The sequence below is a fragment of the Onychomys torridus genome, chromosome 8, assembly GCF_903995425.1.
Source record: "Onychomys torridus chromosome 8, mOncTor1.1, whole genome shotgun sequence".
Taxonomy (NCBI): domain Eukaryota; kingdom Metazoa; phylum Chordata; class Mammalia; order Rodentia; family Cricetidae; genus Onychomys; species Onychomys torridus.
Window position 1 is genome coordinate 50,470,256 of NC_050450.1, and position 26,601 is coordinate 50,496,856.

At 44.6% G+C, this 26,601-nt stretch overlaps 1 protein-coding gene across 1 annotated transcript in view; it reads left to right on the forward strand.

Moving 5' to 3' along the window:
- Positions 1-51: 51 nt before the first annotated feature.
- Ttc19 (tetratricopeptide repeat domain 19) overlaps positions 52-26,601 on the forward strand; it is a 36,787-nt gene continuing 10,237 nt past the window's right edge. Inside the window, 8 exon segments of the mRNA XM_036196507.1 lie at positions 52-235; positions 238-298; positions 404-510; positions 2,070-2,180; positions 2,608-2,646; positions 3,316-3,372; positions 4,040-4,101; positions 9,028-9,122. Of these exon segments, the coding sequence (XP_036052400.1) occupies positions 116-235; positions 238-298; positions 404-510; positions 2,070-2,180; positions 2,608-2,646; positions 3,316-3,372; positions 4,040-4,101; positions 9,028-9,122 (652 nt within the window). The 5' untranslated portion in view covers positions 52-115.

Sequence of the window (26,601 nt, forward strand, 5' to 3'; positions counted from 1 at the left end):
GCGACGCGACGTGGGGCGGGGCGACGTGACGTCCGCAGACGCCACCGCGCATGCGGACAGGCGGGGCGCCACGGGCCAGCCGCGGACGGTGGAACGCTGAGGACGCGTCGCCAGCATGTTCCGGCTGCTCCGCTGGCGTCTGGGCCGAACCCTGCTGCGGGCCGCCGGCCGCCGGTGCGGAGGCTGCGCGGCGCGCCTGCTGCCCGAGCGGGCGAGCGACACGGGGCCGGGCGCCGGGGGGGGCTGCGGAACCGAGGCGCGCCCGCGCGGGGCCAGGGACTGCTGCCGCTGTTAGCAGGTGAGCGGCGCGCTCTCGGGCGGGGTCGGCCGGGCGGCGGGGCGGGCGCGCGGCGGGGGCGCGGGCCCGGGCCGGTCCCGGTGACCTCTAAGCCGCTTCTTGCAGCGTTCGCCTGGTTCGCGCGGCCCACACTGGCGCGGGAGCCGCCGGAAGAGGAGGACGCGGCAGACGAGGCGGAGGCCGAGATCATCCGGCTGCTGAAGCGAGCCAAGGTGAGGGGGCTCGGTCGGGCGTGCGCGCTCTCTGCGCCTCTTCCCCGGGGCCGGGGATGGATTGGCCCCAGGTGGAAGGTTGGGCTCCGTCCAGGCTAGTCCGTGGTGGCTCCTGCGGCAAAACCGCTGCAGTCGTGAGTGCAGGTGGAGACGGCACCCCTCACATTCTCTTCCATCCAAACGTACTGGTGATTGAAGAGGTTTTGCGGGGGTGGTGTTAATCAGCCAACCAGCCTAGCTGAAATGACATTTCGTGCACAGTGTACGCTTGACGCCCCGAAGATGCAGTTTAGTGTTGCTTATGTCTCTTGGTTCGCGTCTAAATCTGTATCTCCCCATTCGTTTATATTTTCTATCCAGGTTTAGTTCATCTCTCCCAATGGGTTCAATATCGACTTAAGGCCATCAACGTCCAAATTTGTATTCACATACTGCAGTGTGCCATTCATAGGCTGTCTCTATTGTGAGCTATCTCAGACTTAGCACGCTGTGAACTAAGAACTTGTTCTTCAATGCCTCCCCCCAGATATGTTCCTAATCACTCTTCTCTTTACCAACGGAAAAACCAGCCTGAAAAAAAAGTCAGAGTGGTTCTTGAAGTGCATGGTTGATTAGCCCCAATTCCACAGCAGTAATCCCAGTGCCATCAAAATCAAAACACTTCTCAGCCCCACCCCATCCCCCCCGCCCCGCCCCCGTTCCCCCCACAGTGGCCTGTCTCTTGCTCCACTGTAACCCTTTCTCCATGCAGCAACCCCAGGGGTGTTCTGAGAATGTAAACCAGAGCATAGTGCCTTCTTGCCTGATAATTGAGTGACTTCTCGCCCTATCTGTGAGGAAACACAAACCTGTCATGGGCTGCAGGACTGGAAGTGATCTAAGCCAGCTGTCTCACCCTCCTGTGGCAGTACCTCTGTGATTCACTGCCCTTCCTTGCGTTTCTTCTGAGGAACTGTTCTTTCCAGCCTATAGGAGTGTCACTCATTATCTCTGTTGGGGTGGTTCTGTCCATTTTGTTTGTGGACAAGTCATTCTAATTTTCCTTACCTCGTTTTCTTGAATGGTTCCCTGATTTCATTAGATGAGATCCCCTTGTTACTCCTTTGTATTGTTTTTCTTCATTGCTTTTCTCATGAGTTTTACTTAAGTCTACTTGTTCTACATGGTCCCTTATAATCTACAGGAAGAGGAAAAGGAAGTGAAAGGCAAGCAGCTTCCTTGCAAAGTAAATACAGTGTCAGGTGAGGTGGTACACACCTTGGACTGCAGCACTCAGGAGGCAGAGGCAGGCAGATCTCTGTAGGTTTGAAGTCAGCCTGGTCTCTGTCTCAGGAGGAGGAAAAAACTAGAGATTGCTCACATTCCTTCTGTGTGGTCTGTTAGTCGTATCAGCATGCAGGGAGGATGGTCTCCCTGTCCATCTCTGTCAACGTGGTACCTGGACATGGGGATGAGGGGATAACTTGCTTACCCGTATGACGATGTGTCTACTCTGGAGCAGCGTGCACACCTGCTCTCCTTACCTTTCGTTTACTGTTTTCTTTGTCTTCTCTTTTTAGTTGAGCATCATGAAAGATGAGCCAGAAGCAGCGGAGCTAATTTTGCATGATGCTCTTCACCTTGCATATCAGAGTGACAACAAGAAAGCCATCTCTTACACTTACGACTTGGTAACTCCTCTGACCAGTCTGAGTTCTTGATGAGGAAGGGTGGATGCTGGCAAAGTCCTTCTCCTATTTTATCCTCCTGACTCTCAAGATGTACCGAAGGAAGGTTTTTGTTTTCTATTGGTTTTAATTTTTGTATCCTCTACGGAGTCCCTTGTAATTTCAGACCAGAAAGAAACAGCTGTCTTAGTGATGGGTAGATCTGGGTTTAGTTTGCTTTCAACAGAATGTATAAAGTAAGTCCTCTGCTTCTCTCAACATTGCTGTGTTGAGCTTCTAGAAGATTGACTGGTGACAGACAGAGTTTCTCTGATTTGAACTTTTTTTTTTAAGATTGTGAAAACAAGAAAGAATCTTTCACTTAAAGGTTTTTAAATCTGTGTGAATTGTAGTGCTCTGAATTGAACAGCTGTTTATAATTTGTTTTCAGATGGCCAACTTAGCGTTTATCCGAGGGCAACTTGAAAATGTAAGTCAGTCACTCTGTACCATCTTGAATTGGTAACTCCTGGAGGGAACTGTAACTGTAAGAGTATGTTATTCCTCAGAAAGGTCCCTAAAGCACAGTGACTCAAGATACAGGCATGTTTCTTTTTAATTGATTAGCCCACGGGCAGGCTGAAGAGTAAAAGCAGATTAGGCATCTGTGTTGTGTGGTTCATCTTAAGGTATGTCTTCATCTGCGTGAGTGAGCTGACTCATACAGCCTGAGGGAAGGGAAAAGGGGAGGAATGTCTTAAAGGTGTTGACATTCTCTGCCTGTTACTGTTAGCCAGAGCTTAAATCTGTGGTATGATCACACCTAATTGTAAGGAAAGCTGATTCAAAAATGGAGGATATTTTATTTTAAAAACTTAGTTGATAGGTGAATATTAGGGGACGGTTTGCAGTCTGTCACATTGGTTCAGGTGATTAATCTCTTGAAGTTAGTTTCCATTCATCACAGGGTACTTTAAGGTACAGAGAAGATGTGAGGTCCTGATCTTTTGGTCCCTTTATAAGAGTTTCAGTGCTGTGTGTGTGTGTGTGTGTGTGTGTGTGTGTGTGTGTGTTTTCATGTTCATGAATGCACATTAGATTGGTGCTTATAAACAAGGGTCATATATAGATGGTTTAAAAACAATCCTTATGCTTTTAGGCAGAGCAACTTTTTAAAGCAACCATGAGCTACCTGCTTGGAGGAGGTATGAAACAGGTAAGGACTCTGTCTCATATTGCCTCCTCATTGAAGCCGGTCACGAAAACTCCCTGTCTTAGTGAGGGTTTCTGTGGCTATGATAAACACCATGGGCAAAAGTAACTTCGGGAAGAAAGGGTTTATTTCATCTGAAACTTTCTGGTAATAGTCCATAACTAAGGGAAGTCTGGGTAGGAACTGAAGCAGAGGACATGGAGAAATGCTTCCGACTGTGGCTCACTCAGCCTGCTTTCTTATACCACCCACAGTGGGCTGGACACTCACTCCCACATCAGTCATTAATCAGCAGAATGCCCCGCAGACTTCTTTACATACAGTCTGCTGGAGGCATTTTCTCAGTTGAGGTTCCTGTTTTCAGATAACTGTAGCTTGTATCTAGTTGAAGGAAAAAAAAAACCAACCAGGATACTCTGTAGCCTCAGGCCTAACACATAGGTACTTTGACCAAGAAAGTGGTTATTTCACCCTTAGACCTGTAAAAAATGGCTAGTATTTCAGATTCTGAGTGATGATTGCCAAAGAATTCATAGTTGGTTAGTTCCTTTAAAGGAAGAAATAATTGGCTTTGAGGCCAAATTTAGTAGAGAAGGTGGAAATACTCCATAAGAAAATTTTACTTCTCATGAAATTCCTTTTTTTTTTTTTTTTTTTTTGGTACCAACAGGAAGACAATGCGATTATTGAAATCTCTCTGAAGCTGGCCAGTATCTATGCTGCTCAGAATAAGTAAGTATGATCAGAATATAGATGTGGCAGTGACCAGGTAGTAGAGAACACTCAGACCTTGGGGTTTTATAGAATCTTAAATTTACCTGTCAGTCATCCAGGTCTCCAAAAACTTGAGTGTCCCACTCCAAGTGTTGCATTTCTCATCTTTGTAGTTTGGAGGCCTTTCTGGATTCCCTCCTTTTGTTTCTGTTTACCTTAGCAGAACACGGGCCTCATCCCTGTAACTGCACTGAGAGCTAGTCAGATACTTGATTCTTGCTTGAAATGAGAAGGGAAATAGTGTGAGACCTGTAGTTAACTCTTCCTAGACACAAAGGGAACAGTGTAAAAGGTACCACAGCAGGCCGGGAGGTGGTGGCGCACGCCTTTAATGCTAGCACTCGGGAGGCAGAGGCAGGATCTCTGTGAGTTGGAGGCCAGCCTGGGTGAGTTCCAGGAACGGTGCAAAGTTACACAGAGAAATCCTGTCTCAAAAAAACCAAAAGGAAAAAAAAAAAGGTACCACAGCATAATAGATGTAAAGAAACCACTCTGTTGCTACCAACCAAATAGGAAGTATGAGGTTAAATGGTGAGGATTACTCTTGGGTTATCTCTGGCTCAGCTTGCTATCCATTCTGGAAAATAAGTGTTGTCTCAGTTAGGTTTGCTTTTGTTATGTTAAAACATGACCAAAAGCAACTTGGGGAGGAAAGGGTTTATTTGGCATGTATATATATGGAGGGAAATCAAGGCAGGAACTCAAAGTGGACAGGAACCTGGAGGCAGGAATTTAGGCAGAGGCCATGGATGGGTGCTGCTTACTGCTTTGCTGGGCCTGATTTCTTAGAGCACCCAAGACCACCAGTCCAGGGTGGCACCATCCACAGCAGTAACTAAGAAAATGCCCCACATGTTCATCTACAAGCCACTTAATGGAGGCATTTCCTCAGTGGAGGTCCCTCCTCGTAGATGACTAGCTTGTGTCTAGTTGACATAAAGGTAACCAGCACAAGTGGCTGTAAGTGGAATTAGATGTTTTGTTTAATGTCTTCAGAGCATGTGGAAATAATCATTGGTAGGATTTTGGAGGAGATATAGCCAGTAGCAGAGGGAAATCTGGATATGGAAGTTAGGAGTTAAGTTTAAAAATAGTAGATAAGGTTGATTTTTTTTTTTTTAAAAAAATTCATTTTAGAGACAGGGCTTCTTTATGTTGCCCTGGCTATCCTGGAACTTGCTATCTAAACCAGGCTGGCCTCAAACTCATACGTGTCTCTGCTTCCTGGGTGCTGGGATTAAAGGTGTGTGGCCCTAAATTCTTGTAAAGAAAAGGCCCATCAGCTACATGGAAGACTTTAGGAAACAGTTTAGATGTTGCCAAAAGCTAGGAACCCATGAGGCCTCAAGGACCTTTGTCTTGGGTCTCTTTTGCTGTGATAAAATGCAGTCTGTTGAGGGAGGCCAAAGTAGAGAGTTGGGCAGGAACTGAGGCAGAAGCCTTGGAGGAGTGGTACCTACTGGCTGGCTTTTCTTGACTCGCTCAGTTTGCTTTCTTATATACCCCAGGACTGTCTGCCTGGGTAACACTACCCACAGCGGGCTGGGCCCTTCCCTGTCAATTGTCATCAAGAAAATACCCCCCTCCCCCACAAATTTGCTTACAGGATAATCTAATGAGACATCTCCTTAGCTGAGAGTCCTTCCTTAACTCTAGATTGTGTTGTGGTGACAAAAAACAAAAACAAAAAAACAACAGACTGCATGATTGACCCCTCGTCTCCTTGACACAGACACACATCACTGTTCACATGGAACCTTTCCTAGTGCGCTTGTCCCCAAGGAGTCATGTTAATGTTATTGTCACAAAATAAAACAGTCTCTTTTGAGACAGGGTCAGCCCTAGCTGTTCTTTCTGGTACTCACTATGTAGACCAGGTTGGCCTCTGCTATCTGAGTGCTGGAATTAAAGGTGTGTATTGTCATGCCTGGCCTAAAGCATAACGTGACTTTAAAAATTGTACAGTCTTAAAAAAAATTCAAATGCTTTCAAATTCAGCCACTTTAAAATATCCAACTGTGGGTTTCAAAGTAAGTTACAATACTTCCTATTCTAAGGGAAGAACCAGGGCACAGTTATGATCAAATCAAAGCAAAACCCAATATTTCTCAGAAGTATAAATAGCTGTTATACCTGAGACTCACGATCTGGTCTGCAAAGGGCTGGGCAGCTCCAGCTCTTCCTCCTCTGCATACATAGCTTACAGGCTTGGGTCAGCTCTGCTCCACAGTTGTCTTATGATATTAATCTCCAATATGCTGGGGTCTTCACTGCAACCGAGGCTGTGCTTTCACCATGTGCAGGGGCTCCACCCTTGCCATGCAGGCCAAAGCTGTTACCCATGACTCTTTCATGCCTTCAAAACCAGTACCACCTGGGTGACTCTTACCAAGTTTGGCTGCTGCCAGCACGAGATGCAGCCTTGGCTCCCTCTGGACCACAGCTAAGCGCCATTGACTGTACCAGCAAAGCAAAGGCTTCCCTTTATGGGAATGGTGCTGGTCTTTTGTTAATCACAGCTGATTTTTCAGCTTCAGCTGATGAGAAACCACAGATTCTTTTTCTTTCTTTCTTCCTTTCTTTTTTCTTTTTCTTTTTTTTCTTTTTTGGTTTTTCGGGACAGGGTTTCTCTGTGTAGTTTTGGTGCCTGTCCTGGATCTCACTCTGCAGACCAGGCTGGCCTTGAACTCACAGAGATCCACCTGGCTCTGCCTCCTGAGTGCTGGGATTAAAGGCGTGTGCCACTGCCGCCCCGTGAAACCACAGATTCTTACTACAAAAAAAAGCATCTAAATGGCCCTAACAGTCCTTGTTTCCCTCTGAAACATCCCGGGCTAGGCCTCATCCGTCTGCATCTCTTCAGCATTTCTATCTTCCAAGCTGCCACAATAGCCTGTTAAGTTCTGAGCGTTGAGTGGCTTTCCCAGACTTAAGGTTCAGTATCCTTCAACAGTTGCCCCCAAAACAATGTGATCAGCCATACCTCATGGCCCTGGTACCAGTTTATGTCTTAGTCAGGGTTGTCTTTGCTACAGTAAAACACCGGGACAAAAGTGACTTGGGGAGGAGAGGGTTTATTTTATTTTATAACTGTTAAGTCACCCGATATCACTGAAAGAAGTCATGGCAGAAATTCAAAGCAGAAACCTGGAGGCAGGAACTGAAGCAGAAGCCCTGGAGAAACATTGCTTACTGGTTTGCTCCCCTTGGCTTACTCAGTTTGCTTTCTTATATACCTTAGAATCACCTGGTGTAGGCCCCACCCATATCAAGAGAATGTCCCACATGTTTGCCTCCAAAGCCAGTATAAGGGCATTGTTTCAGCGGTTCCTTCGTCTTCGTTGTTTTTCCCTTGGTTCTAGACGACAGAACGGTACCCGGCCTTTCGTTTGTCTCTAGGTAGAGTTTGAGGGGAGCACAGAGAATGTAAATCAGGAACATCTCTAGAGTTCTATAGAGAGAAGTAACGCTGGTTTTCTTTAGATTTTTAGCAGCTGCAGAGGTTAATGCACGAGATTTGATTTCACATCAACCTGGGTGCAATTCAAAAAAGGTGCTCTTTGCGGTAGAGGTCCCAACTCTGACCTCTGTTCTTGTCAGCAACTCCATTTTTGCCAGTCTTCTTAGTTTCTCTGAGTGTTGATTGGGAACTAGATAGGCTGGAACTTCTGTGGAACTTTGACTTCCAGTCTTTTCTGGGTTTTGAGATGGGGGCTTGTTCTGTAACGTAGGCTAACCTGGATTACAGACATAAAACACAACATCGCCCTTGACTTAAATCTTGAGTTTCAAGTTTGGCTGGTGCCAGAGAACATTGCAGTTGTGGCTACTCTTGATAGTAGCATCCTAGATAGTAGGTCTAGATGTTAATGATGTCTTAGTTCCTCTGACAAGTAGAAGTTCAAAGCAAATAAATGATGAATGCTGAAAAATAAGAAAGATTCATAAGTCTGACAGAGCTGAAAGCTTTTACAGTATCTATTAACAATTAGTACTTAAGTTGCTTTACTTTTTTCATGTTGTTTTGCTAAGGGAAGCATGAGATAAGAATACACTGACTGAGTGTTGGGGTGTAGCTCAGTGTTGGAGTGCTTGCCTAGTATATGTGAGACCCTGGGTACTGCAGGAAAAGGCTGAGATAGGAAGTTGTCTATAGACCTTTTACTTGGACAGCAGCATCTTGTGGCGGCCTCTCTTACCATTGGGCTGGAGAAGGAAGAAGATGCTTTATTCTGAGAACAAAGCAGAACAGTGGCTCATCAGATCCTTCCTGGCAGAGCACTAGAGGATAAAGCATGAACTTCACAATGTCAGTTGTGGCAAGAGAGTAGAACCAGCGTAAAAGAGCAAGAACTGGAGTTGAAGAAGGAATTTCTTCATGTTCCTCTGCATCTCTGTAGATGCTATCCAGCATTGATTGGGTGCTTGTGTGTCTCCTCAGTTCATCTCAGGGCCCAGGACTGTTTGCAAGCCCTCCCATGTCATAGCTAGTATTTTTTCCATACAATAAATGTCAAATAAGTCAAAACACAGCTTGAGAGAAATGTTCAGCCCCCAGAGTTTCGCAGAAGTGCATGATGGCAACAGTTGGGAACCTCTGAGCCCAGAGTCTGAGCCTCAGGGTGGGGCTTTGCCATGTGGAGAGACAGACTTGAAACTCTGTAGTGGGAAGCTAGGGGTTACAGTAGTGAAAATGTTGGCAGTATCTCTTAATTAAATCAAAGACTTAAAAGCAAACAAACTTTGGGGAAATGCAGATTGGCAGCCCAGAGATACAAACTTCCCCCTGCTGATAATGCTTAGACCAGACCTATAATTATGAGGGTAAAGAGGAGTTTGAGAAAAGGTGGGCACAGCTGATTGATTGTTGATACTTGTTTCCAGACAGGAATTCGCCCTTGCTGGCTATGAATTCTGCATTGCAACTCTAGAGGAAAAAATTGAAAGAGAAAAGGAATTAGCAGAAGATGTTATGTCAGGTAGGAAAATTGACTTGTCTAGGTGTTGGGTTTTCTCCACGAAGGTTTCCATTGCTGGATGTTTATTGAGGGAAAGAGCCCATGTTGTGGGAGGGCAAATTATCCATTCTGGGAAGTAAGTGGCCATGTTGATGCCACTTGAAGTAGGGTGTTTATTTAAATGACTAGGCCTCTTAGGTGGCAGGTTGATAATTTCTCTGCTAATTTCTGCTACATTTGTAATCTTTGGAAATTGATAAATGCAAAGGCAAGTCTTTTCTTTTTGTTCAGTCACTTCTTAAAATATAGCTGAATGGGAGAGCACTTGCCTGCCAGGTACAAATCCCTAGATTAGAGAGAGAAAGAAAGTGAATCTAAATATGCAGCAGGTTAAGGAAAAAGAGAAAGTTCATATTCATGCAGGCCATCTGCACTCATGAAGGCTGAGAGCATAGTTTGGTGGGTGGATGGGAAGCTTTCAAGTTCTGTATTTCTTCCTTTGAGATAGGGTTTCATGTAGTGCTGGCTGGCCAGGAACTTGCTATATAGACCTTTAATTCTGAGATAACACCTGTGTATGCCTCTACACTCGGCTTTTGTTTGGGTTTCTTAACTTGATTTGAAGTCCTAGGAATTTGCAGACTTCACATTCATGGAGAAACTTGTTACGTACTGACTATGTGCCAAGAGGTAGCAAGATGCTAGGAGACCATGAGCAAAGGCATGAGACCAAAGCAGAGCTCCTGGGAAGGGTTGTATGTGCCTCGAAGTCTTCTAATTCTCTGTTGAACGTAGATTTTCTTCACCACTCCACAGCATCACCAAATTCTAGCACTTAACTGTCTTACTCGTTAGTAGCTTTGACTCATGGGATCACTGCCATCTCCTACAGGAAACAATGTCCCTTGAATTCTGGGGCGTTTCATTGGTCTTTTCCCTACCTCATCCCTATTTCCAGATAGTGGCTGGCCTCAGAGGTGTCTTATCCTCTCTTTCCTCTGGCTCATACCCTAGGAAATGTCATGTAGTCCCATAACATTGAACTATTATATTTATACCTCCCAGCTGGCACCAAGACAGCACGTATGGGTCTGGTCTTATATTTGAGTATACTGTTTAATGGTTTTCCAACATTAGATATGTGCAAAATGGGTCTCTTCATTTCTGCTGCTCAAAAGTTTCTTCACTGGTCAGCCCCAGGTTAGTAAGTGACACCAGCATTCACCCAGTAGCTTTGGCAGAGAACCTAAGGATTTTCTGTGGTTTCTTCCTTATACATAGTCTACCAACAAGTTATATTAGATCAACTATGAAAATTCATCCAGTTAGAATACATCTCTCACCCTCTTACCCACTGCTTCATGGGGGTCATCATCCTTGTGGCCTGCATGCTGATCTCAGTTTTCTTGCTTCCTTCCCTTTACTCCCTCAGGTAATCTGTTGGTTATGTAGCAGGCAAACTAATCTTTTACACCCTATTGCTTCATTATTATTGCCTTTAGAATAAATTCACGATCCTCACAAGGATCCACGACCTGGCTTCCACCTGCTTATGTGGCTTCATTATCTTCTGTTCCCTGCTCATTTCACTGGCCACATTGCTCTTTTCCCTGGTCTTGCAAATCTCAAGCCCATACCATCTCAAGGCCTTTTCATTCATTGTGCCTTGCCCTAGACTGCTCTCACACTGACTGCCTCACTTCATTCAGGTCTGTTCAGTGTCTTCCTCAGAGGCCTGTCCTTACACAGGCATCTTTTCCCATCTTGGTGTCACTCAATCTCTGTCCTTTAACTATTCTTTGCCATCCTTGAAGCGGTGTATTAAAATATGGGTGTTTGTGCTTGTGTCTGTATTACCAATAGAAGTACATTGCTTTGTACAACTCTTTAGATTGTCTTCTCTACCAAAGAGAAATCAAGATGCCATCTGTTGTAGTAAATCCTTAGTGCTCGGAAGAGTGCCTAGCACCTAACGGGCTCAGTAATTACTGAAAGAAAACAAAACTTAGCAAAGAGCAGCAAGTAAATACAGTTCAGTGCGGTTTGGAAGAGCTTGAAGAAACCCAGAGAAGGTATGAAGGAGGCCCAGTCACAGAGTATGTTAGTCATTGTCCACATCCTTGCCACTGTGCTACTAATATTTTTTCCTGGTTTTTTTGTTTTTTTGTTTTTTTGGTTTTCGAGACAGGGTTTCTCTGTGTAGCTTTGCGCCTTTCCTGGAACTCACTCTGTAGCCCAGGCTGGCCTTGAACTCACAGAGATCCGCCTGGGATTCAAGGCGTGCGCCACCACTGCCCGGCTTTTTCCTGTTTCTCTCTCCCTCCGCACTCTCTCTCCTCTCCCTTTCCCCCATGTCCCCTTTTCTTCCTCCCCCACTTCTCTGTCTCTCTCTCTCAGATGGGATGGTGCTGTGTAGGCCAGACTGGCATCACATTCAAGGTACTCATTCTGCCTGAGCCTCTTCACTAGTGTGAGCCATTGTCAATGGCCCTTGATTTAATCCCTGTCTGTCTCACTCCCTCTGTCCAGGGTCTCATGTATCCCAGGCTGGCCTCAAACTTTATATTTCTCATCGTCCTGCCTCCACCTTCTGAGTGCTAGGATTCTACCATACTGGTTTCTGTTGTGCTCTGGATGGGACTCGGAGCTAGGCAAGCACTTTACCAAATGATCTGCATTTTTAACTCCTTGATTAAGAAAGAGTATAAAACTTAAAAGTGTATTTATTATAGTCTTTATTCTATTCCTTTGTTAAGAGTATAAAGCTTTTTCCAACTCCAAAAATAGTTACTAATTTTCTAAAGAAAATTCTGGAGAACATTATGAAGAAAGTGAAGATAATCCTATTGCTAAGAAAGAACAGCTGTTTATTTTCTATTGTAACCCAACTTTTAATAATATACTGTGCAAATGTATTTCTGTTCTTTCTAGGCAAAAGAATTTTTTTTTTTTTAATGTGCATTGGTGTTTTGCCATGGGTGTCAGGGCCTCTGAAACTGGAGTTACAGACAGGTGTGAGCTGCAATGTGGGTGCTGGGATTTGAACCTGAGTCCTGGAAGAGCAGTCAGTGCCTTTAACTGCTGGGACATCTCTCCAGCCCCACAAAAGAATTTTTGTTGGCTGTGCAAGCTAATTTCTTTGTGTGTGTGAGTGTGCTTGCTCATCTGTATGCAGGGAAGGGATAATCTTATTCCTTAGAACATTGTGTTTTGGGGAGTCGGGTTTACTCACTGGCCTAGAACTTGCCAAGTAGGCTAGGCTGGCTGGTCATCAAGCCTCAAGAATCCCCGTCTCTGCTTCCCTAGTGCTAGTATTACAAGCACATGCCACCATACCTTGCTTTTTACAATATGAATTCTAGCATGAGACTCTGGCATGGTAAATGATTTACCAAATTCAGGTGTAGTGGCTCATGCCTACATTTTCAGCATTTGGGAAGCTGAGGCAAGAATTATTACTGTGAGTTTGAGAACAGCTTAGGCTGTGAGACTCTGTCTTAACAGAGAAAGGGGATGCTGAGGAGATAGCTTACTCCATAAAATGTTTTCTGTGCAAACATTTGGGTCCAAGTTTGATCCCCAGAACCTGCTGCGAGCTGCATAAATATGAAGTCGGAACTCAGCTGGCACTGACAAGGCTGACCCATTAGAGCCAGGGGCTCTGGGGGAGGCTGAGGCCAAAACTCAGGGAGTTGTGAATGTATTAGCTGTTTCCTGCAGTGAGTTTCTTGTGTGCTATTGTAGTCTTCCCATCTGATTCTTTTCCCAAGAACTTCTGATGGTGTGATTGATCGTTTATTGAACACATCTTCCCCTATACATTTAGGGTATTTGGATAATGTCCCCCAGCTGTGTTTGAAAACAGTCACACAGTCAAGACCTCTTTCCCATGGTCAGTCCTTTGTTCCTCTTTCCAGCATAGACTTAGGGTCTGCCTTTCTGTAATCATCTTCAGTAGCAGACATCTGGCCAGGGCCATCTCCCGACAAAATATTTCATCTGAAACACTTCTCCAACATCCAAGAACAGACTGCAGATAGATGAGTGCCAGTGTGTCCTTAGTTCATCTTGCCTACAGATAAGAAAAGCTAGCCCTGCTAGCCTTAACTCCTTACCTTCAGCCCAGTTTTTTAACACAAGACCCTAATTTAAGAGACTTACTGCTTGCAGTTACTGGGGTGGTGTTCAGCTATCTGCTAGTTACTGAGATAAGGTAAATATTCCCACTGACCCAATGAGACAACTGCCAAGGCCAGTTGGATGATAGGTGCCAAGCTTTGTTTCTTGTGCAAATTAAGCTTTAATCCTTCTCTTTAATTCTGTAGCCCAAGAGTTATCCTTAATTCTAAAGATTTCCCCCTTTAGCAGTTAACTCAGAACCAAAGTGTTTTTATGAACCAAATGCTACATGTTGTTACGAAGGTTGCCTAGTAACTGAGAACACTTCGCCAGCCCTGCAATAAAACGGAGCCACTGAGAAGTGGTACCAAAAGGAATAAAAGACAGTTTTACTTTACTCGTGACTTATACTGACATATAGACTCCTAACCTTTTACCCAGCCACTTCTAAGAAGATACTCTGAGCTCAGAAATTCCTTTTTAGATCCCCTAATTGATTTAGCCCTTAGTTGACCCTACCAGGGAACTTCCATCAGCCACTTCCCCTTTGGGTTGTAAATGAAAGCTGATAATTACCACTCTTTGTGTGGATCTCTCTCCACGACCCTGAAAACTTCAAGCCTGGCATTGCATTGCCAAAGAATTAGTGCTTGTAGGTATGTATAAACCGTACCCTCACAGCACTGGAGGAATTGACTTAGAAGAATAAAGTGAATGGACTAAAAGAGCTCAATGTGCGTAGATTCATTCAATATCCCTCAGATTAGATTTTTCAGCTGCTTGTAGGGTCTCTTCTGGACTCTGGAGAAGAGTTAGCTGGGATCGACCCCAGTAGCTCTTGTTAAGAGTCCATATAAAAAGAAAGGCATGGTGATGGACGCTTAAAAGCCCATTGCTGGGGAGGCAGAAACAGAAGGATGCCTTGGGGTTCCTGGCCATCCAGCCTAGCTTTGTCGGTGTTTCCTAGGTCCCAGTGAGAGACCTTATCTCAAAAACAAAGCCCATGAGGAACAACACTGAGGTTAACCTATGGCCTCCACATGAAGGCGTACCATTCACATACATGCACCTGGCATATAACAACACAAAATTTGTGTGTGATCTGTATGACTAGCCCTGTACCAAAAGGACATTAGTGAAAATGACATTAAAAATTGGTCTGGTTTTTTTTTTTTTTTCCTGCATGTTGTAGTGTAGATATATGTGTAATTACTGAGGAGATCATACAATAATGAGGGTAGGGAGATGGCTCAGCTGACACAGTGCTTGCTTTGCAAGCATGAGAACTTAGGTTCTGTCCCTGCACCCACATCAAAAAGCTGCATGTGGCACAGTTCTCTGGTAATAACAGCAGTGGGGAGCTAGGGACGGGGGTCTCTGGGGCTCACCGGCTGGCCAGTCAAGTCTACCCTAGTTCCATGAGCTCTGGACCAATAAGAGACCCTGTCTCAAATTAAAAGTTAGCAACGCTGTCCTCATTGTTGACAAAACATACAATTCAATTACAAAAGTAGCATATGTGGTTTGGAAGAGCTTAATTTTTCTATATAAATAGACCCAGGCTGAATGATTTAAAAATTAGGCATATTTTCTCTGGTTATTTGAGATTTATAAATTTATAGTTCACTTGTGTTTTTCTGCATATTTTACTTTTATTATGAATATGTATTTTTCTTACAACTTAATTTCTACAGCTCACATTATAGTATTAAAAGTCACATGTATTCTAAGACTTTAAAATAGCATTTCTCTGGCACACCCCAGCCCATCTGTTTTCAGCTGAACCAATTCCTCCTGGCATTTTTTTCTCTGCCTGTATGTCCATATGGGTGCTGTGTTCCATGCAGTTGTGAGTGGATACCAGGAGTCAACCTTGTACCTTGCTGGTGTCTCTGACCTGGAGCTTGCCCATTAGGCTTGTCTGGCTGGCCAGCATCCCCAGGATCCACCTCTTTCTGCCTTTCCATTTAAGTGAGCTGCCTCCCTGGCTTTTCAGATATGGACTCGGGTGGAGCGTAGGTCCTGGGGCTTACATGACAGTGCTTACTAAGCTCTTGTACTTTCATGAAAACATAAAATTATTGTTTCCTAATTTTAAATTTTGGAAGGTATTGACTTACGGAAAAGTTAAGGTTACAATTTTTAGTTGTGCCTATACATAAACGTATAAATAACATTACTTACTGAGCTAGGTAACATGATTATATAATTTTATTGCCAGTTTTATTTTCAACGTTTTGTTTTCTTTGGAGTTAACTTGCTTCCTTGTTGCTTTAAATTTTTATTTTAAAATGATTTTATTATATTCATTTATTTGTGTGTGTGTGTGTGTGTGTGTGTGTGTGTGTGTGTACACGTGTGTACATGCCCAGGCATTCATGTGTGCCACAGTGTGTGTGTCTGTAAAGGTCAGTGGACAACTTGTGGGGCTTAGTTCTCGTCTTTGTTACTTTTGCTGTGATAAGACATTACTGCTGTGGGATGTTCTGTATGTCAAGTGTGTTGCTCGGATTGGTTAATAAATAAAACACTGATTGGCCAGTAGCGAGGCAGGAAGTATAGGTGGGACAAGCAGAGAGGAGAATTCAGGGAAGTGGAAGGCTGAGGCGGAGAAACCCTGCCAGTTGCCGCCATGACAAGCGAGATGTAAGGTACCGCTAAGCCACGAGCCATGTGACAAAGTATAGTTAAATAGAAATGGGTTAATTTAAGATAAAAGAACTAGATAACAAGAAGCCTGCCACAGCCATACAGTTTATAAGTAATATAAGCTTCTGAGTGATTATTTTATACGTGGGCTGTGGGACTGTGGGGGCTTGGCAGGAGCTGGAGGGAAAAACTCCAGCTACACACTAGGACGAAGAAAGGGTTTATTTGGAGCTTAAGGTTTCAGAGGGTGAGTCCAGGACTATGGTGGGGAGCATGGCAGCAGGCAGGCAGGCATGGTGCTGGAGTTGTAGCCGATTTCGTCAAATTAGTTCATCTCTTGGTCTCTAGTAGGAAATTGAGCAGCATTCTCTTTGGATCTTTGGAAGTAGATAGCTAATGTATATAGAGCACTAGAGTAGTGACTAATGCATAGTTGCAGTTCAGATGTCATTGCTAGCTTTTATTACTGTGGTAAGGGGTACTGTGTGCCCCTTCTTGAAGCACATAACTTCTGGAACCTTATCAGCTTCATTGACAGAATGTATGTGTAGTGAGGCTTATCATTTGTGCTTTTCTTGTGGGGGGTGAGTACCATGGTTATGTGTTTGGAGGTCAGAGGACACCTTAGGTGTCATTCATACCTTGCACTTTGTGGGAGACAGTGTCTCTTACTGTTTGCTGCCACTCACTGGGCCAGCTGGCCTTGGAGTTCCAGGGTTTTATTAAGTGTGTATAAATTAGTCATACAATTTGTGTCTACTTTAGGGTATTGTTATGATGTGCATGATACTTAATGTGTATTTTATTTGTTTTTAAAACTTTTTTTTTTTTTTTTTTCTTTGTGTGTGGGTATAAGCTCATGAGTGCAGGTTACTCTGGAGCCCAGAAGAGGACTTTGGAACCCTTGGAGCTGGGTTTACAGCAGTTGGGAGGTGGGAATTGAACTCTGGACCCCTCTGCAAGAGCATCTCATGCTCTTAACTGTTGAACCATCTGTTCAGCCCCAACTTTTATTAATTTTTAATAAATACTGAGTAGCTGTTTTGTGCCAAGCATTGTTTTTGGGTTTGAGTTGCAGAAAGTGAGGCAAAGCCCTGTTACTCGGGAGCACAGTGCCCTAAAGGGTCTTTTTCAACATGTTAGGCAGCTCACCTGTCACCCAGCTTTCCACGTTTCATTTTTTCTTCCTGTTCTAACTTTCTAAAGAGTTTTAGTATTTATCTTTTTTTTTGCCAGAGCTGAGGATCAAACCCAGGGCCTTGCACTTGCTAGGCAAGTGCTCTACCACTGAGCTAAATCCCCAACCCCAGTATTTCTCTTCTTAATTTAGCTAGACTTTACTTGTAAAGTTAACCACTAGTTTCTTATAGGAAATTATCATTAAGAACAATTTCCTTCAGAATTTTCTATTTATTAGATGAGTCTTATAAGAATAAACATTGTTAAATTATATCAAGTATAAATTTGTGGTAGCACAGCTCACATGCTACTTGGATAGAAATGTCCGCTAGTTTTCACATTTATTGACATTTTTTCATGTGAATTGCATGAAATCACTTCGGCAGTCCCCAAAGTATGTTACTGGATTTGCATTGTATTTCTGTATTTTGTTGCAATTACCAGCTAGGTAAGTTAGTAGTCTCTACCATCAGAAGTAGCAGAGAGTGTCAGCTGAGTTTGATGGCGGGTGGCTTGTTGAACTCCTGCAGGGTCAGGTTCTTCCCACCTGTGCTGTCACTGCTGTCTGGTTTCCAGGAACCTCATCCCAAAGTGCAGTGTCTACAGGCAAAGTGTCAGGGTGGACTTTGTTGGAGTCCAAACATAAATCTGTCCTCTTCTCATTGACTGGAATTGCATCACACGCCTTTTCTTTCTTTTTTAAGGCAGAGTTGGAGTCTTTTAAAAAGGTAGAGTGGAGACTGGAGAGATGGCTCAGAGGTTAAGAGCACTGGCTGCTCTTCCAGAGGTCCTGAGTTCAATTCCCAGCAACCACATGGTGGCTCACAACCACCTGTAGTGAGATCTGGCGCCCTCTTCTGGCCTGCAGGGATACATGCTGTATACATAATAGATAAGTTTAAGAAAAACAAAAAACAAAAAAAAACAACAGGCTTAGATTTAAGAATGTCAGGGATGGTGAACAGGTTAACAGCTCACCTTATAGAGACAATTGCTGTGGAAACTAGAGAACTTAATTGGGGTCTCTCTTCCCTTCTCACCTTCACTTGAGTTCCAGGGATTAAACTCGGGTTGTCTGGTAGTTACGGCAAGTGTCTTTACCTGTTGAGCTGTCTTTGCTGGCCCAGAAGAGTCTTGATGGGGGATTTGGGATAGCTCATTTTCTGAGCAAGCTTGTGGTGGGGAAGGCTATCTGTGCCTACAGGGGGTGGATTTCCCTGGAACAGTGTTTAGTCTTCCTCCTTCCTTACATGGGGTTCTCCTGGATGTGTTTATCAGGTTCTTGATGAGACACACACCAGCCCTTGGGCCACTTTACTGAACTAATTGCTTTTCAGTTAATGGTGGTATTCCAAGGTTTACAGTTGTGTAGGTGGAGAATTGTGACTGTTGTTACTGACAGTTGTGTGTCTGCCCCTTCCCTTCTTTTTTTAGTTCATTGGTTACCAATATTAAATAATTGTTTTAGGAAAATCTTATATATAATTTGGTACCAAGCTGAACAAATAGATTTATTAATATATCTAGAGAAAACTAGACTGGCTTGAAAGTTCCTTGTTCATTGTGGTGGTACACAGCATTTAATGGTGATACTTTATGCAGCACTTGTTTGTGTCTTTGGTAACATCGCTCTTTTGCTTTGTCAGTGTGGGATTGTATTGATGTAGGCTATGACACGGTTTGTGTTTTGTGCATTAGAATTATCAGGTTCTTGAATATTTTAGCAACCTTTTTTCCTTTATTACTTGCACATCTAAATTTCTTCCATTTTAACTTTGTGTGTTGGTGCATATGTGGAGTTCAAAGGGTAACTTGTAAGAGTTGACTTCTCCATTCTGTGCATCAGAGTCTGGTTTTCAGACGTAGCGGCAAGGGTTTGAAACATTTCTTAGGCTGGTTGGTTTTTAATGAATTTTGTCCAAGTTTACTCTGTCCTTACTCATTTTGTCTAGTTTTTCTGTATAAGATTCTATAGTGAACTTTTTACAAAGTCAGTTATGTGAGCACCTTTACCCCCCAAGCCCAGCCACTGGCTGCCCATATTTCTGATAGCTGCCTAAGAGTCCCAGAAAATTATCCCTTCACCAGACTATAGATCTCTCTAGTTATTTCTCCCAAATTTTAGTTAGTCTCTATCTTCAGACCTTGCTGAGTGCTTTTTCACTGTATGTAGAAGCTGTGGTTTAACTTCTTTTTTCCCTTTCTTGTCATGTTTCTGAGAATTCTTTAGTTTGTGTTTGACCTATGGACCTGGAGGCAGTTCTCTGCTTTTCTTGTTTTGTTGTGGTAAAGGAGAGCTCCAGCAGAGTGAAGTGGGAAGTCTTTAACAGCCCACCTTACTAAACTTGAGTGTTTTATCCAGCTGCTTTAGGGTCTTCTGTTTTGTGGTGGTGGTGTTAAACCTGCCCAGGTATAATTACTGTCCTGATTTTACTCTTGTTTACCTATTTATTATGTATGTACAAATATGCAATACGTAGAAGGGCTAATATGTTTTTCAACTTTGTATGAATGATATCACATTGTACAGTTACTTCCTTCTACTTGCTTTTTCTGTGGAGCATTGTATTGTGGAGATTTTGTTACATCTAGTCCATTATGCGCCACGAGGAAGGAGAGAGACAGGACTTACTGGTCCCAAAGATTTTATTAAATCACCAAATAAGTTTGTCACTGATTGATCGGGGCTGTAGGACAAGGACCTAGGAGCCTTATTTTCCCTGACAGCCCTGAGCAGGGGCAGAAGTGGAGCTTATAAACATAAAAAATCACAAACATTTGTTGCCAAGTTACAATTAGAATTTTCACCAGTCCGAAATCAAAGATTAGGAACTTTCTTTGTGTGTTCCATCATTGTCAATTGATATACAGTGCAAACTTCAGTCCATCCAATCAGATTCATTTGTTCCTTCTATTGTTAGGAATAGCCATAATGTTTTTAGAGAACTAAAGATGCATAACAACTATTTCTATGGTTAGGGAGGAGGTTCATCAGCCATTGGAAAGTTCTCAGTTCCCCTAGGGCTTAGGAACCTGAACTTTATTTCACCCTACAGGTAAATTGAGTCTGAAGTCAAAATAGCAGTACTCAGGTCAAGGTGCAGGTCAAGGTGCTTTTGCCTGCTCCCTTCATCCCCCCCTTGTCTTGTGACTGATTAGATGAGTCTTCATCTAGGGGCTTGAATAGTTGTACTGTGCCCTCAGAATCATGAGCATGACAGCACCTATGTGGTCTTGAACAAAGTGTGATGGCATTGAGAATGCAGAGGTAGTCACTGGAACAAGAACAGGAGGGTTAGGGACCTATTAGATGTTGGCGAGGGTTGTCGACCTGGGGGACCAGTTGAAAAGTGGTTTGGACCAGTTGGAACTTTGTTTTCTTTCCTCCTCCCCATGAGATTTTCTTTAACTTTTGTTAGGGTCTCTCTAATAACACCCGAATGGTTGGTATAGAAGCAGTGTTTCTCCCAGGGTCGTGCATAAACCTCCCTCCCTAAAGAAAAGTAGGTCCGTCCACCCCACGGCAGTTTTGCAGGACCACGTCAGCCAGCACGTCAACTTGATTTTCTAGGAAAGAGAAGAATGGAGGTGGTAAATGTCTCTGTTGGTTGGTTCACTTAGGACCTGCAAGTTACAGTCCCCAGTGATTAAGGCGCATAGGGATTGAGACACACAAGAACTAATACACAAAGCTCAGGCTTGTCTTCTTCAGTGAAATGTCTTAGGGAGAAGCAAGGTGTCATCCCCAAAGTACAGGCAAACCAAGTTGATGGGGGGCCACCAAGAGCTTATTTTGGTTTAAGGCACCCTTTGGTGTTAGGGAAGATATAAGTACAGGAGTTTGTACAAATCGAGGAGTAGGGTGATATTGCTAGAGGGTAGTTGAAAGAGCAAAAATAGGTTCCCACTCCCTGGAGGTCCCCCAAAGTTAGGTTGGGTGTCCATGGATAGAGAGCTGTGGAGGCTGCAAGGGGAACTAGTGGGGTTGATGGGTTACCTTCATGAGGGTGATCCCGGTGTATAAGGAGGTTTGGGGGTCTAGCCAAAGCCAACAATCAGTTGTGAGATTAGGATGGGTGGCATTCAAATGAGCATCTGTCGCATTGATTATCCCAAGCAGGGGTGATTTCCCCAGAGAGCAACAGCTAAAGGTGGAAAGGGGGCATTGATCACGAGAGTTGGGGCTGGTTATGGCTGGGGCCCCATAGATTTGGTGATGACTGGGCTCCATAGGTCTCGTGATGGCTGAATTATTTAGGTCTGGTAATAGTTGGGCCCCTTAAGTCTGGTGATGGCTGGCTGGACTCCTTAGGTCTGGTGATGGCTGGGCCCCTTAGGTCTGGTGATGGCTAGGGTCCCTTAGGTCTGGTGATGGCTGGGGCCTCATAGGTCTGGTGATGGCTGGGGCCCCAAAAGTCTGGCCTCCTTTTTGGGGAGAAGAGGCTGATCTTTTATTTATTTTATTTATAACCCAGAGGTTACATGGGTCTAGGAGGACTGGGCAAAGCTAGTTTCTGGATGGAATTCCATTCCTGGGTCTTTGCCCAGCTTGTCCTGATTCCCTAAGGTTAGCCCTGTATCCCATCTAGAAGGGAGAAACAAATCCCAATGTTTAATGGTAATTATGGTGGGATTGCATGTCCTAGGGACAACACAGGAAGAGTTTTCCTCCATGTGACATGTCTTCATCCTTGTTGATTTCCCCATCCTGGGACCCAGGTCTCACATCCCCAGTGGTCACAATGCTGGACAGACATAATACAGTCTGCCTCAAAGTTTTCTTTCTGCTACTACCCAATGGTCCAGGAATCTCAGAATATTTTCCCTTTGGGGGGGCAAAGAGGGTAACCCCTTTAGTGGGCTATAAGATACAAAGGTCTAGTTTAAATTTGATGGCTGAGACATAAGTTTCCTGTCATATTTCAGAAATGATCTGTCCTGTTTGGATATTTGACAGCCTCCAGAGATAGAGTCTGGGCTAATAATGTCCTGGGCAGTATAATTCTAGAAGGCATGGGGCAAACAACATTATCATTGAGAAGGTTGAGAAATAAGTCTTATCTTGGAGTCTTGGTGAATTCTCCATCATCAGGCTCTTGCTTCTTGGGTTTCTTAGATGGATGCAAGCTTAATCTGGGAGTGATAGATCCAGGGCTTGATGCCATTGACTTTTATACCTGGTGGGTGGTTAAGATCACAGAATGAGGTTCCTTCCACCGAAGAGACAAGGTCTCAGCTTGATGGCATTCGATCCACATGAGGTTGCCAGGTCTGAACAGGTGGAGCTCTAATGGTTCAGGTTGAAAGGCGTCTCTGTCAATTCGTTGATGGGAGGTGTGGAGAGCCTAGATAAGCCGAAGCAGGTGGTGGTTAGAACTGTCAGCTAGAGCCTCTTGGCACAAAATGGGATTGTGAGGGGGCGGTCTCCCATAAAGGATTTCAAAAGGTGTTAGTCTGAAAAGGTGGGGAGTGTTATGGGCCCTAAGTAGGTCCATGGGAAGGAACATGGTCCAGTCTGTACCAGTCTTCAGGGTCAGTTTGGTCAAGGTTTCTTGTAGGGTTCTATTCATCCTTTCTATCTGACCTGAGCTTTGTTGGTCTGTAAGCACAATGAAGTTTCCAGTCTCCAACATCTTAGCAATGCCCTGAGTAACCTGAGTAACAAAGGAAGGGCTGTTATTGGACCCCAGGGCCATGGGCATCCCAAATCAGGGGACAATCTCTTCTAATAGCTTTTTAGCCACTGTTAGGGCAGTTTCCTTTTTAGTAGGAAATGCTTCAATCTAGCCAGAGAATATATCAACCATAACATTTAAAGCCGGACCTGCTGTGCCCTACCTTGGTGAAGTCGATTTCCCAAAACCTGCCAGGAGCTATAACCCTTTTCTCTTTTACCTTGTCCTGTTTCTTTGTGAGTTTTGGCATTGGTTTGTTGGCAAGACAGGCAAGGCGGTTGGTGGTAATATCCTGTAAAAGACTAGTTAACTAAGGGATAAAATAGGTGTGACTAAGTAGCAGCTGTCCTTTGCTAGTGTCCCTTGGTGGAGCTGTAGGACCAACCATCTACCTGTAGATCTGGGCAGTATCAAGTGACCATCAGCTGTCTTTCTCCATTTTCCCTCTTGACACCCACTTTTTGGTCTATCTCCAGGTCTCTTCGACCTCGGGCTCATGTTGTCTACCTGGGCAAGGTAGACATTAAGGTCAGGACATCCCTGATTCAGTGAAGGTCTTTTTTGCTGCTTGTCGGCAGCCTCATCTACTTTTTGTTTCCCATTGCCTCCTTTGTCTGTCCTTGATGACCTGGGCAATGGATATTTGCCACTTTATGAAGGACTTGAAGGGCCTAGAGGAGGTTCAAAATGTCTTGCTTGTTTTTAGTAGTCTTTACCTTAGTTGTCAGGAGTCCCCATTCTGGGTAAGGATATATGGCCCCATGGATGTGAACTGTGGCAAAGGCATGCCTGCTATGGACGGAAGTATTGACAGCTTTACCCTTCCCCAGAAGCAGGGTTTTAGTGAGTGACATCACCTCCGCCTTTTGTGCTGGCATGCTGGGTAGAAGGGCACTCTGCCATAGGACGTTGTCCAGTGTGACAATTGGCTGCTCCCATGTGGCATTTGCCTTGTGTTATGTGGCTGCTTCCCTCTGGGAATATCTCCAGATCAACCTCTGGCTGTGGCTCATCCTCAGGTCCTGCCATACCCGCTAGGTTTGAGCCAGGATCTCCCAAAAAATCATGTTGTGTCCTGGCAGGATTTAAGGCAGAAAACTGTTGAAGAAGACCCAAAGAGAGTCTAATAGAGGGCTTGATAATGAGTCATTTGGGTGTTGGTCATCGGTCATCCAAGGGCCTGGAGGCCTGTAAGCACAGTCTCAGTTGAATGGGGGTGAGGGGTGATGGCTAGAGTTGAGCCCGTGGTAACTCTGTCAGTGTTCTTGACTAGTAGGACCATGGGCACGATAATTTGTAGGCCTGGGGGCCAACCCCGGGCTGTGGTGTCCAGTCTTCTAGATAGGTCGGCCACAGTTCACAGGGACCTTCTCCTCTGGTGAATTCATAGAGGGGGCGGCTATTTCTGCAAACCACAGAGTCCAGAGGTGGCAATATCCCACCGAACCCAGGAATTCCCTTACTTGGCTTTTGGTTGTGGATTGGGGTATGTTGGTTATGGTCTTGGTTTAAGCTATTGACAGCCAATGCTATCCATCTTTTAGCTGACACCTGATATTCTACCTGTTAGGTGTAGAGTTGTGCTTTTGTAGCAGACACCTTAACTTAGCTGGTTCATGGTCTGGAGGAGGTGGGTAATCACGTTAAGACATTCCTCTTCTCCTTTTGCTGCAATTAGAAGGTCATCTACATATTGGAGGAGACTGACCTTGGGGTATTTTTTTTTTTTTTTTCCAGAACTCGGCTAAGTCCTGGTGGAGAGCCTCATCAAAACTGGTGGGGAAGTTCTTAAAGCCTTATGGTAGTCTTGTCTAGGTCAGCTGTCCATTAAATCTGTTCTCTGAGGCTCTCCATTCAAAGGCGAGCACAGGCTGGCTGGCTGGGGCCAGTGATTTGCTGAAAAAAGCATCTTTGAGATAAGACTGTGTAAATTGTGTGGTTTGGGGGCAGCGGGCTCAAGATGTTATATGGGTTAGGCACTTTGGGATGGATGTCCTCCACCCTCCGGTTTATCTCTCATAAGCCCTGGACTGTTCTGAAGTCCCCTATGTGAGGCTTTTGGACAGGCAGTGTGTGTGTGTGTGTGTGTGGGGGGGGGGGGTTCCATGGTAATTAATGGGACCAGGATTCCTTCCTTAAGCCTGTCAATGTGCATTTTGTTTCCTTTATGGGCCTCAGGAGAAATAGGGTATTGGAGGACCCATATGGGCATTGCATCCACCTTCAGTTGGACTCATACAGGGGTCTGATGTTGGGCCAACCCTGGTAGGTTGGTTTCTGCTCATACTCGTGGAATTTCTTTTATGAGTTGAGACAGGAGGGTGATTGGTCTTTTCCTTTTGGCTGGCAAGGAGCCAATGCCAGCAGGTATTCTTGGTGAAGGGGTAATGTTACTTTGGTCATTGTTGGGGCATTGGAGACAGTTTTATTGAAGCTTGGTTGTCCTGGAAGATGATGTGGGCTCCAAGCTTGTGGAGATCTCATCCTAATAGGGGATATGGGCATTCAGGAATGACCAAAAAGGAATATATAAAGGTCCCTTTACACAAACCTACAGCCTGCCCCTTGGTCAAAAGATATGCCTTAGATTTGGATGCCTTCTTGACAGTGGCTTTTTCTTTATCAAGGGTCCTTTGAATTGCACTGTAAAAGAACCAAGAAGTTAGTGCCCATGTCTGCCAGAAAAATCAATAGGTTATCCTTCCACCTTTAAAGTTATCTGGGCAAGAGGAAGGGAACTGAGCCCTAACAGTCTTAGCTTGTGATGGGTCAAGGACCTTGGCACCATTGGATTCTCGACTAAAGCTCTGGATAGTTGTATTTCCAGTGGCTGAGCTTGTGGCAATAGAAACAAATATCCATTGGGGGCCTACTTTTGTGGCTTCAAGGTTGTTGGTCCTGTGGGGTGTTGGCCCTGTGGTGAGGTTGGTTATTGGCTGAAGTGCCATCGGCCATGAGTCCAACATGACTTGGGCCATCCTTTTACCTTGGCAGTCTTCTACCAGTTCACGATTATTGTAGACTGATGCCACCATTTCAACTAATTCTGAAAGCAATTTTCCTTCAAACTCTTCAATTTTTAATTTTTTTTCCCCGAATGTCAGGGGATGTTTGAATCACAAAAGCAATGTTAATTGCCCATTGGATTTCTTCTGCCTCAGGGTAGATGGTAATATATAACCTCTAAGCTTCCATAAGGCACTCTAAAAAAACTGAAGGGGTTGATTCTGATGGCTCCTGGATAACTTGGTTAAACTTAACAAATTAGTGGGTTTCCTGGCAGCATCCCTGAGACCTACCTCCCCCACCAATAGAGCCTGGTGGTAGATCTGGAGATACTCCTTGCCAGAGATGGAATTAGGGTCCCAGTCAGAACGAATCAAAGGGAATACTGAGTCAAGAGTGGCCAGGTGAACAGTGGGGGGCCATGGCGACCAGGGACCTGTTTCCTGACTTCTCAGATGATGCGCTCTCATTCCTCAGAGGTAAAGAGGGTCTGGAGGAGCTGTTGTCAACCATCCCAAGTGGTCTGATGAATAAAGAAGATACTCTGAAAGGGATTCTCAGAGAAAGAGGGATTCTGTTGTTTCCAGTTGTAAGATCTGAGGTTGAGAAGGAGGCAGTAAGCAAGGAAAGGGGTATTGGCATCAGGGCCTGTTGGGGTTTCGTGCAAAGAAAGAATTGTAGGGGTGTTTGGTAAGGGTGCCAGCACAGGTGTGGGGAGGAGAGAAAGGAGTAGCTGGGGACGGGGAGGTTCTTAGAGGGAGGAGCAGAAAGTGGCTGAGGGAGAGAATAAGCTGGGGGAAGGTCAGCCCCTTCAGGACTAGAGAGGGAGGGCAGGCTTCATGGAGGAGGAGGCTGTGCCCTGTTTTAGCTTT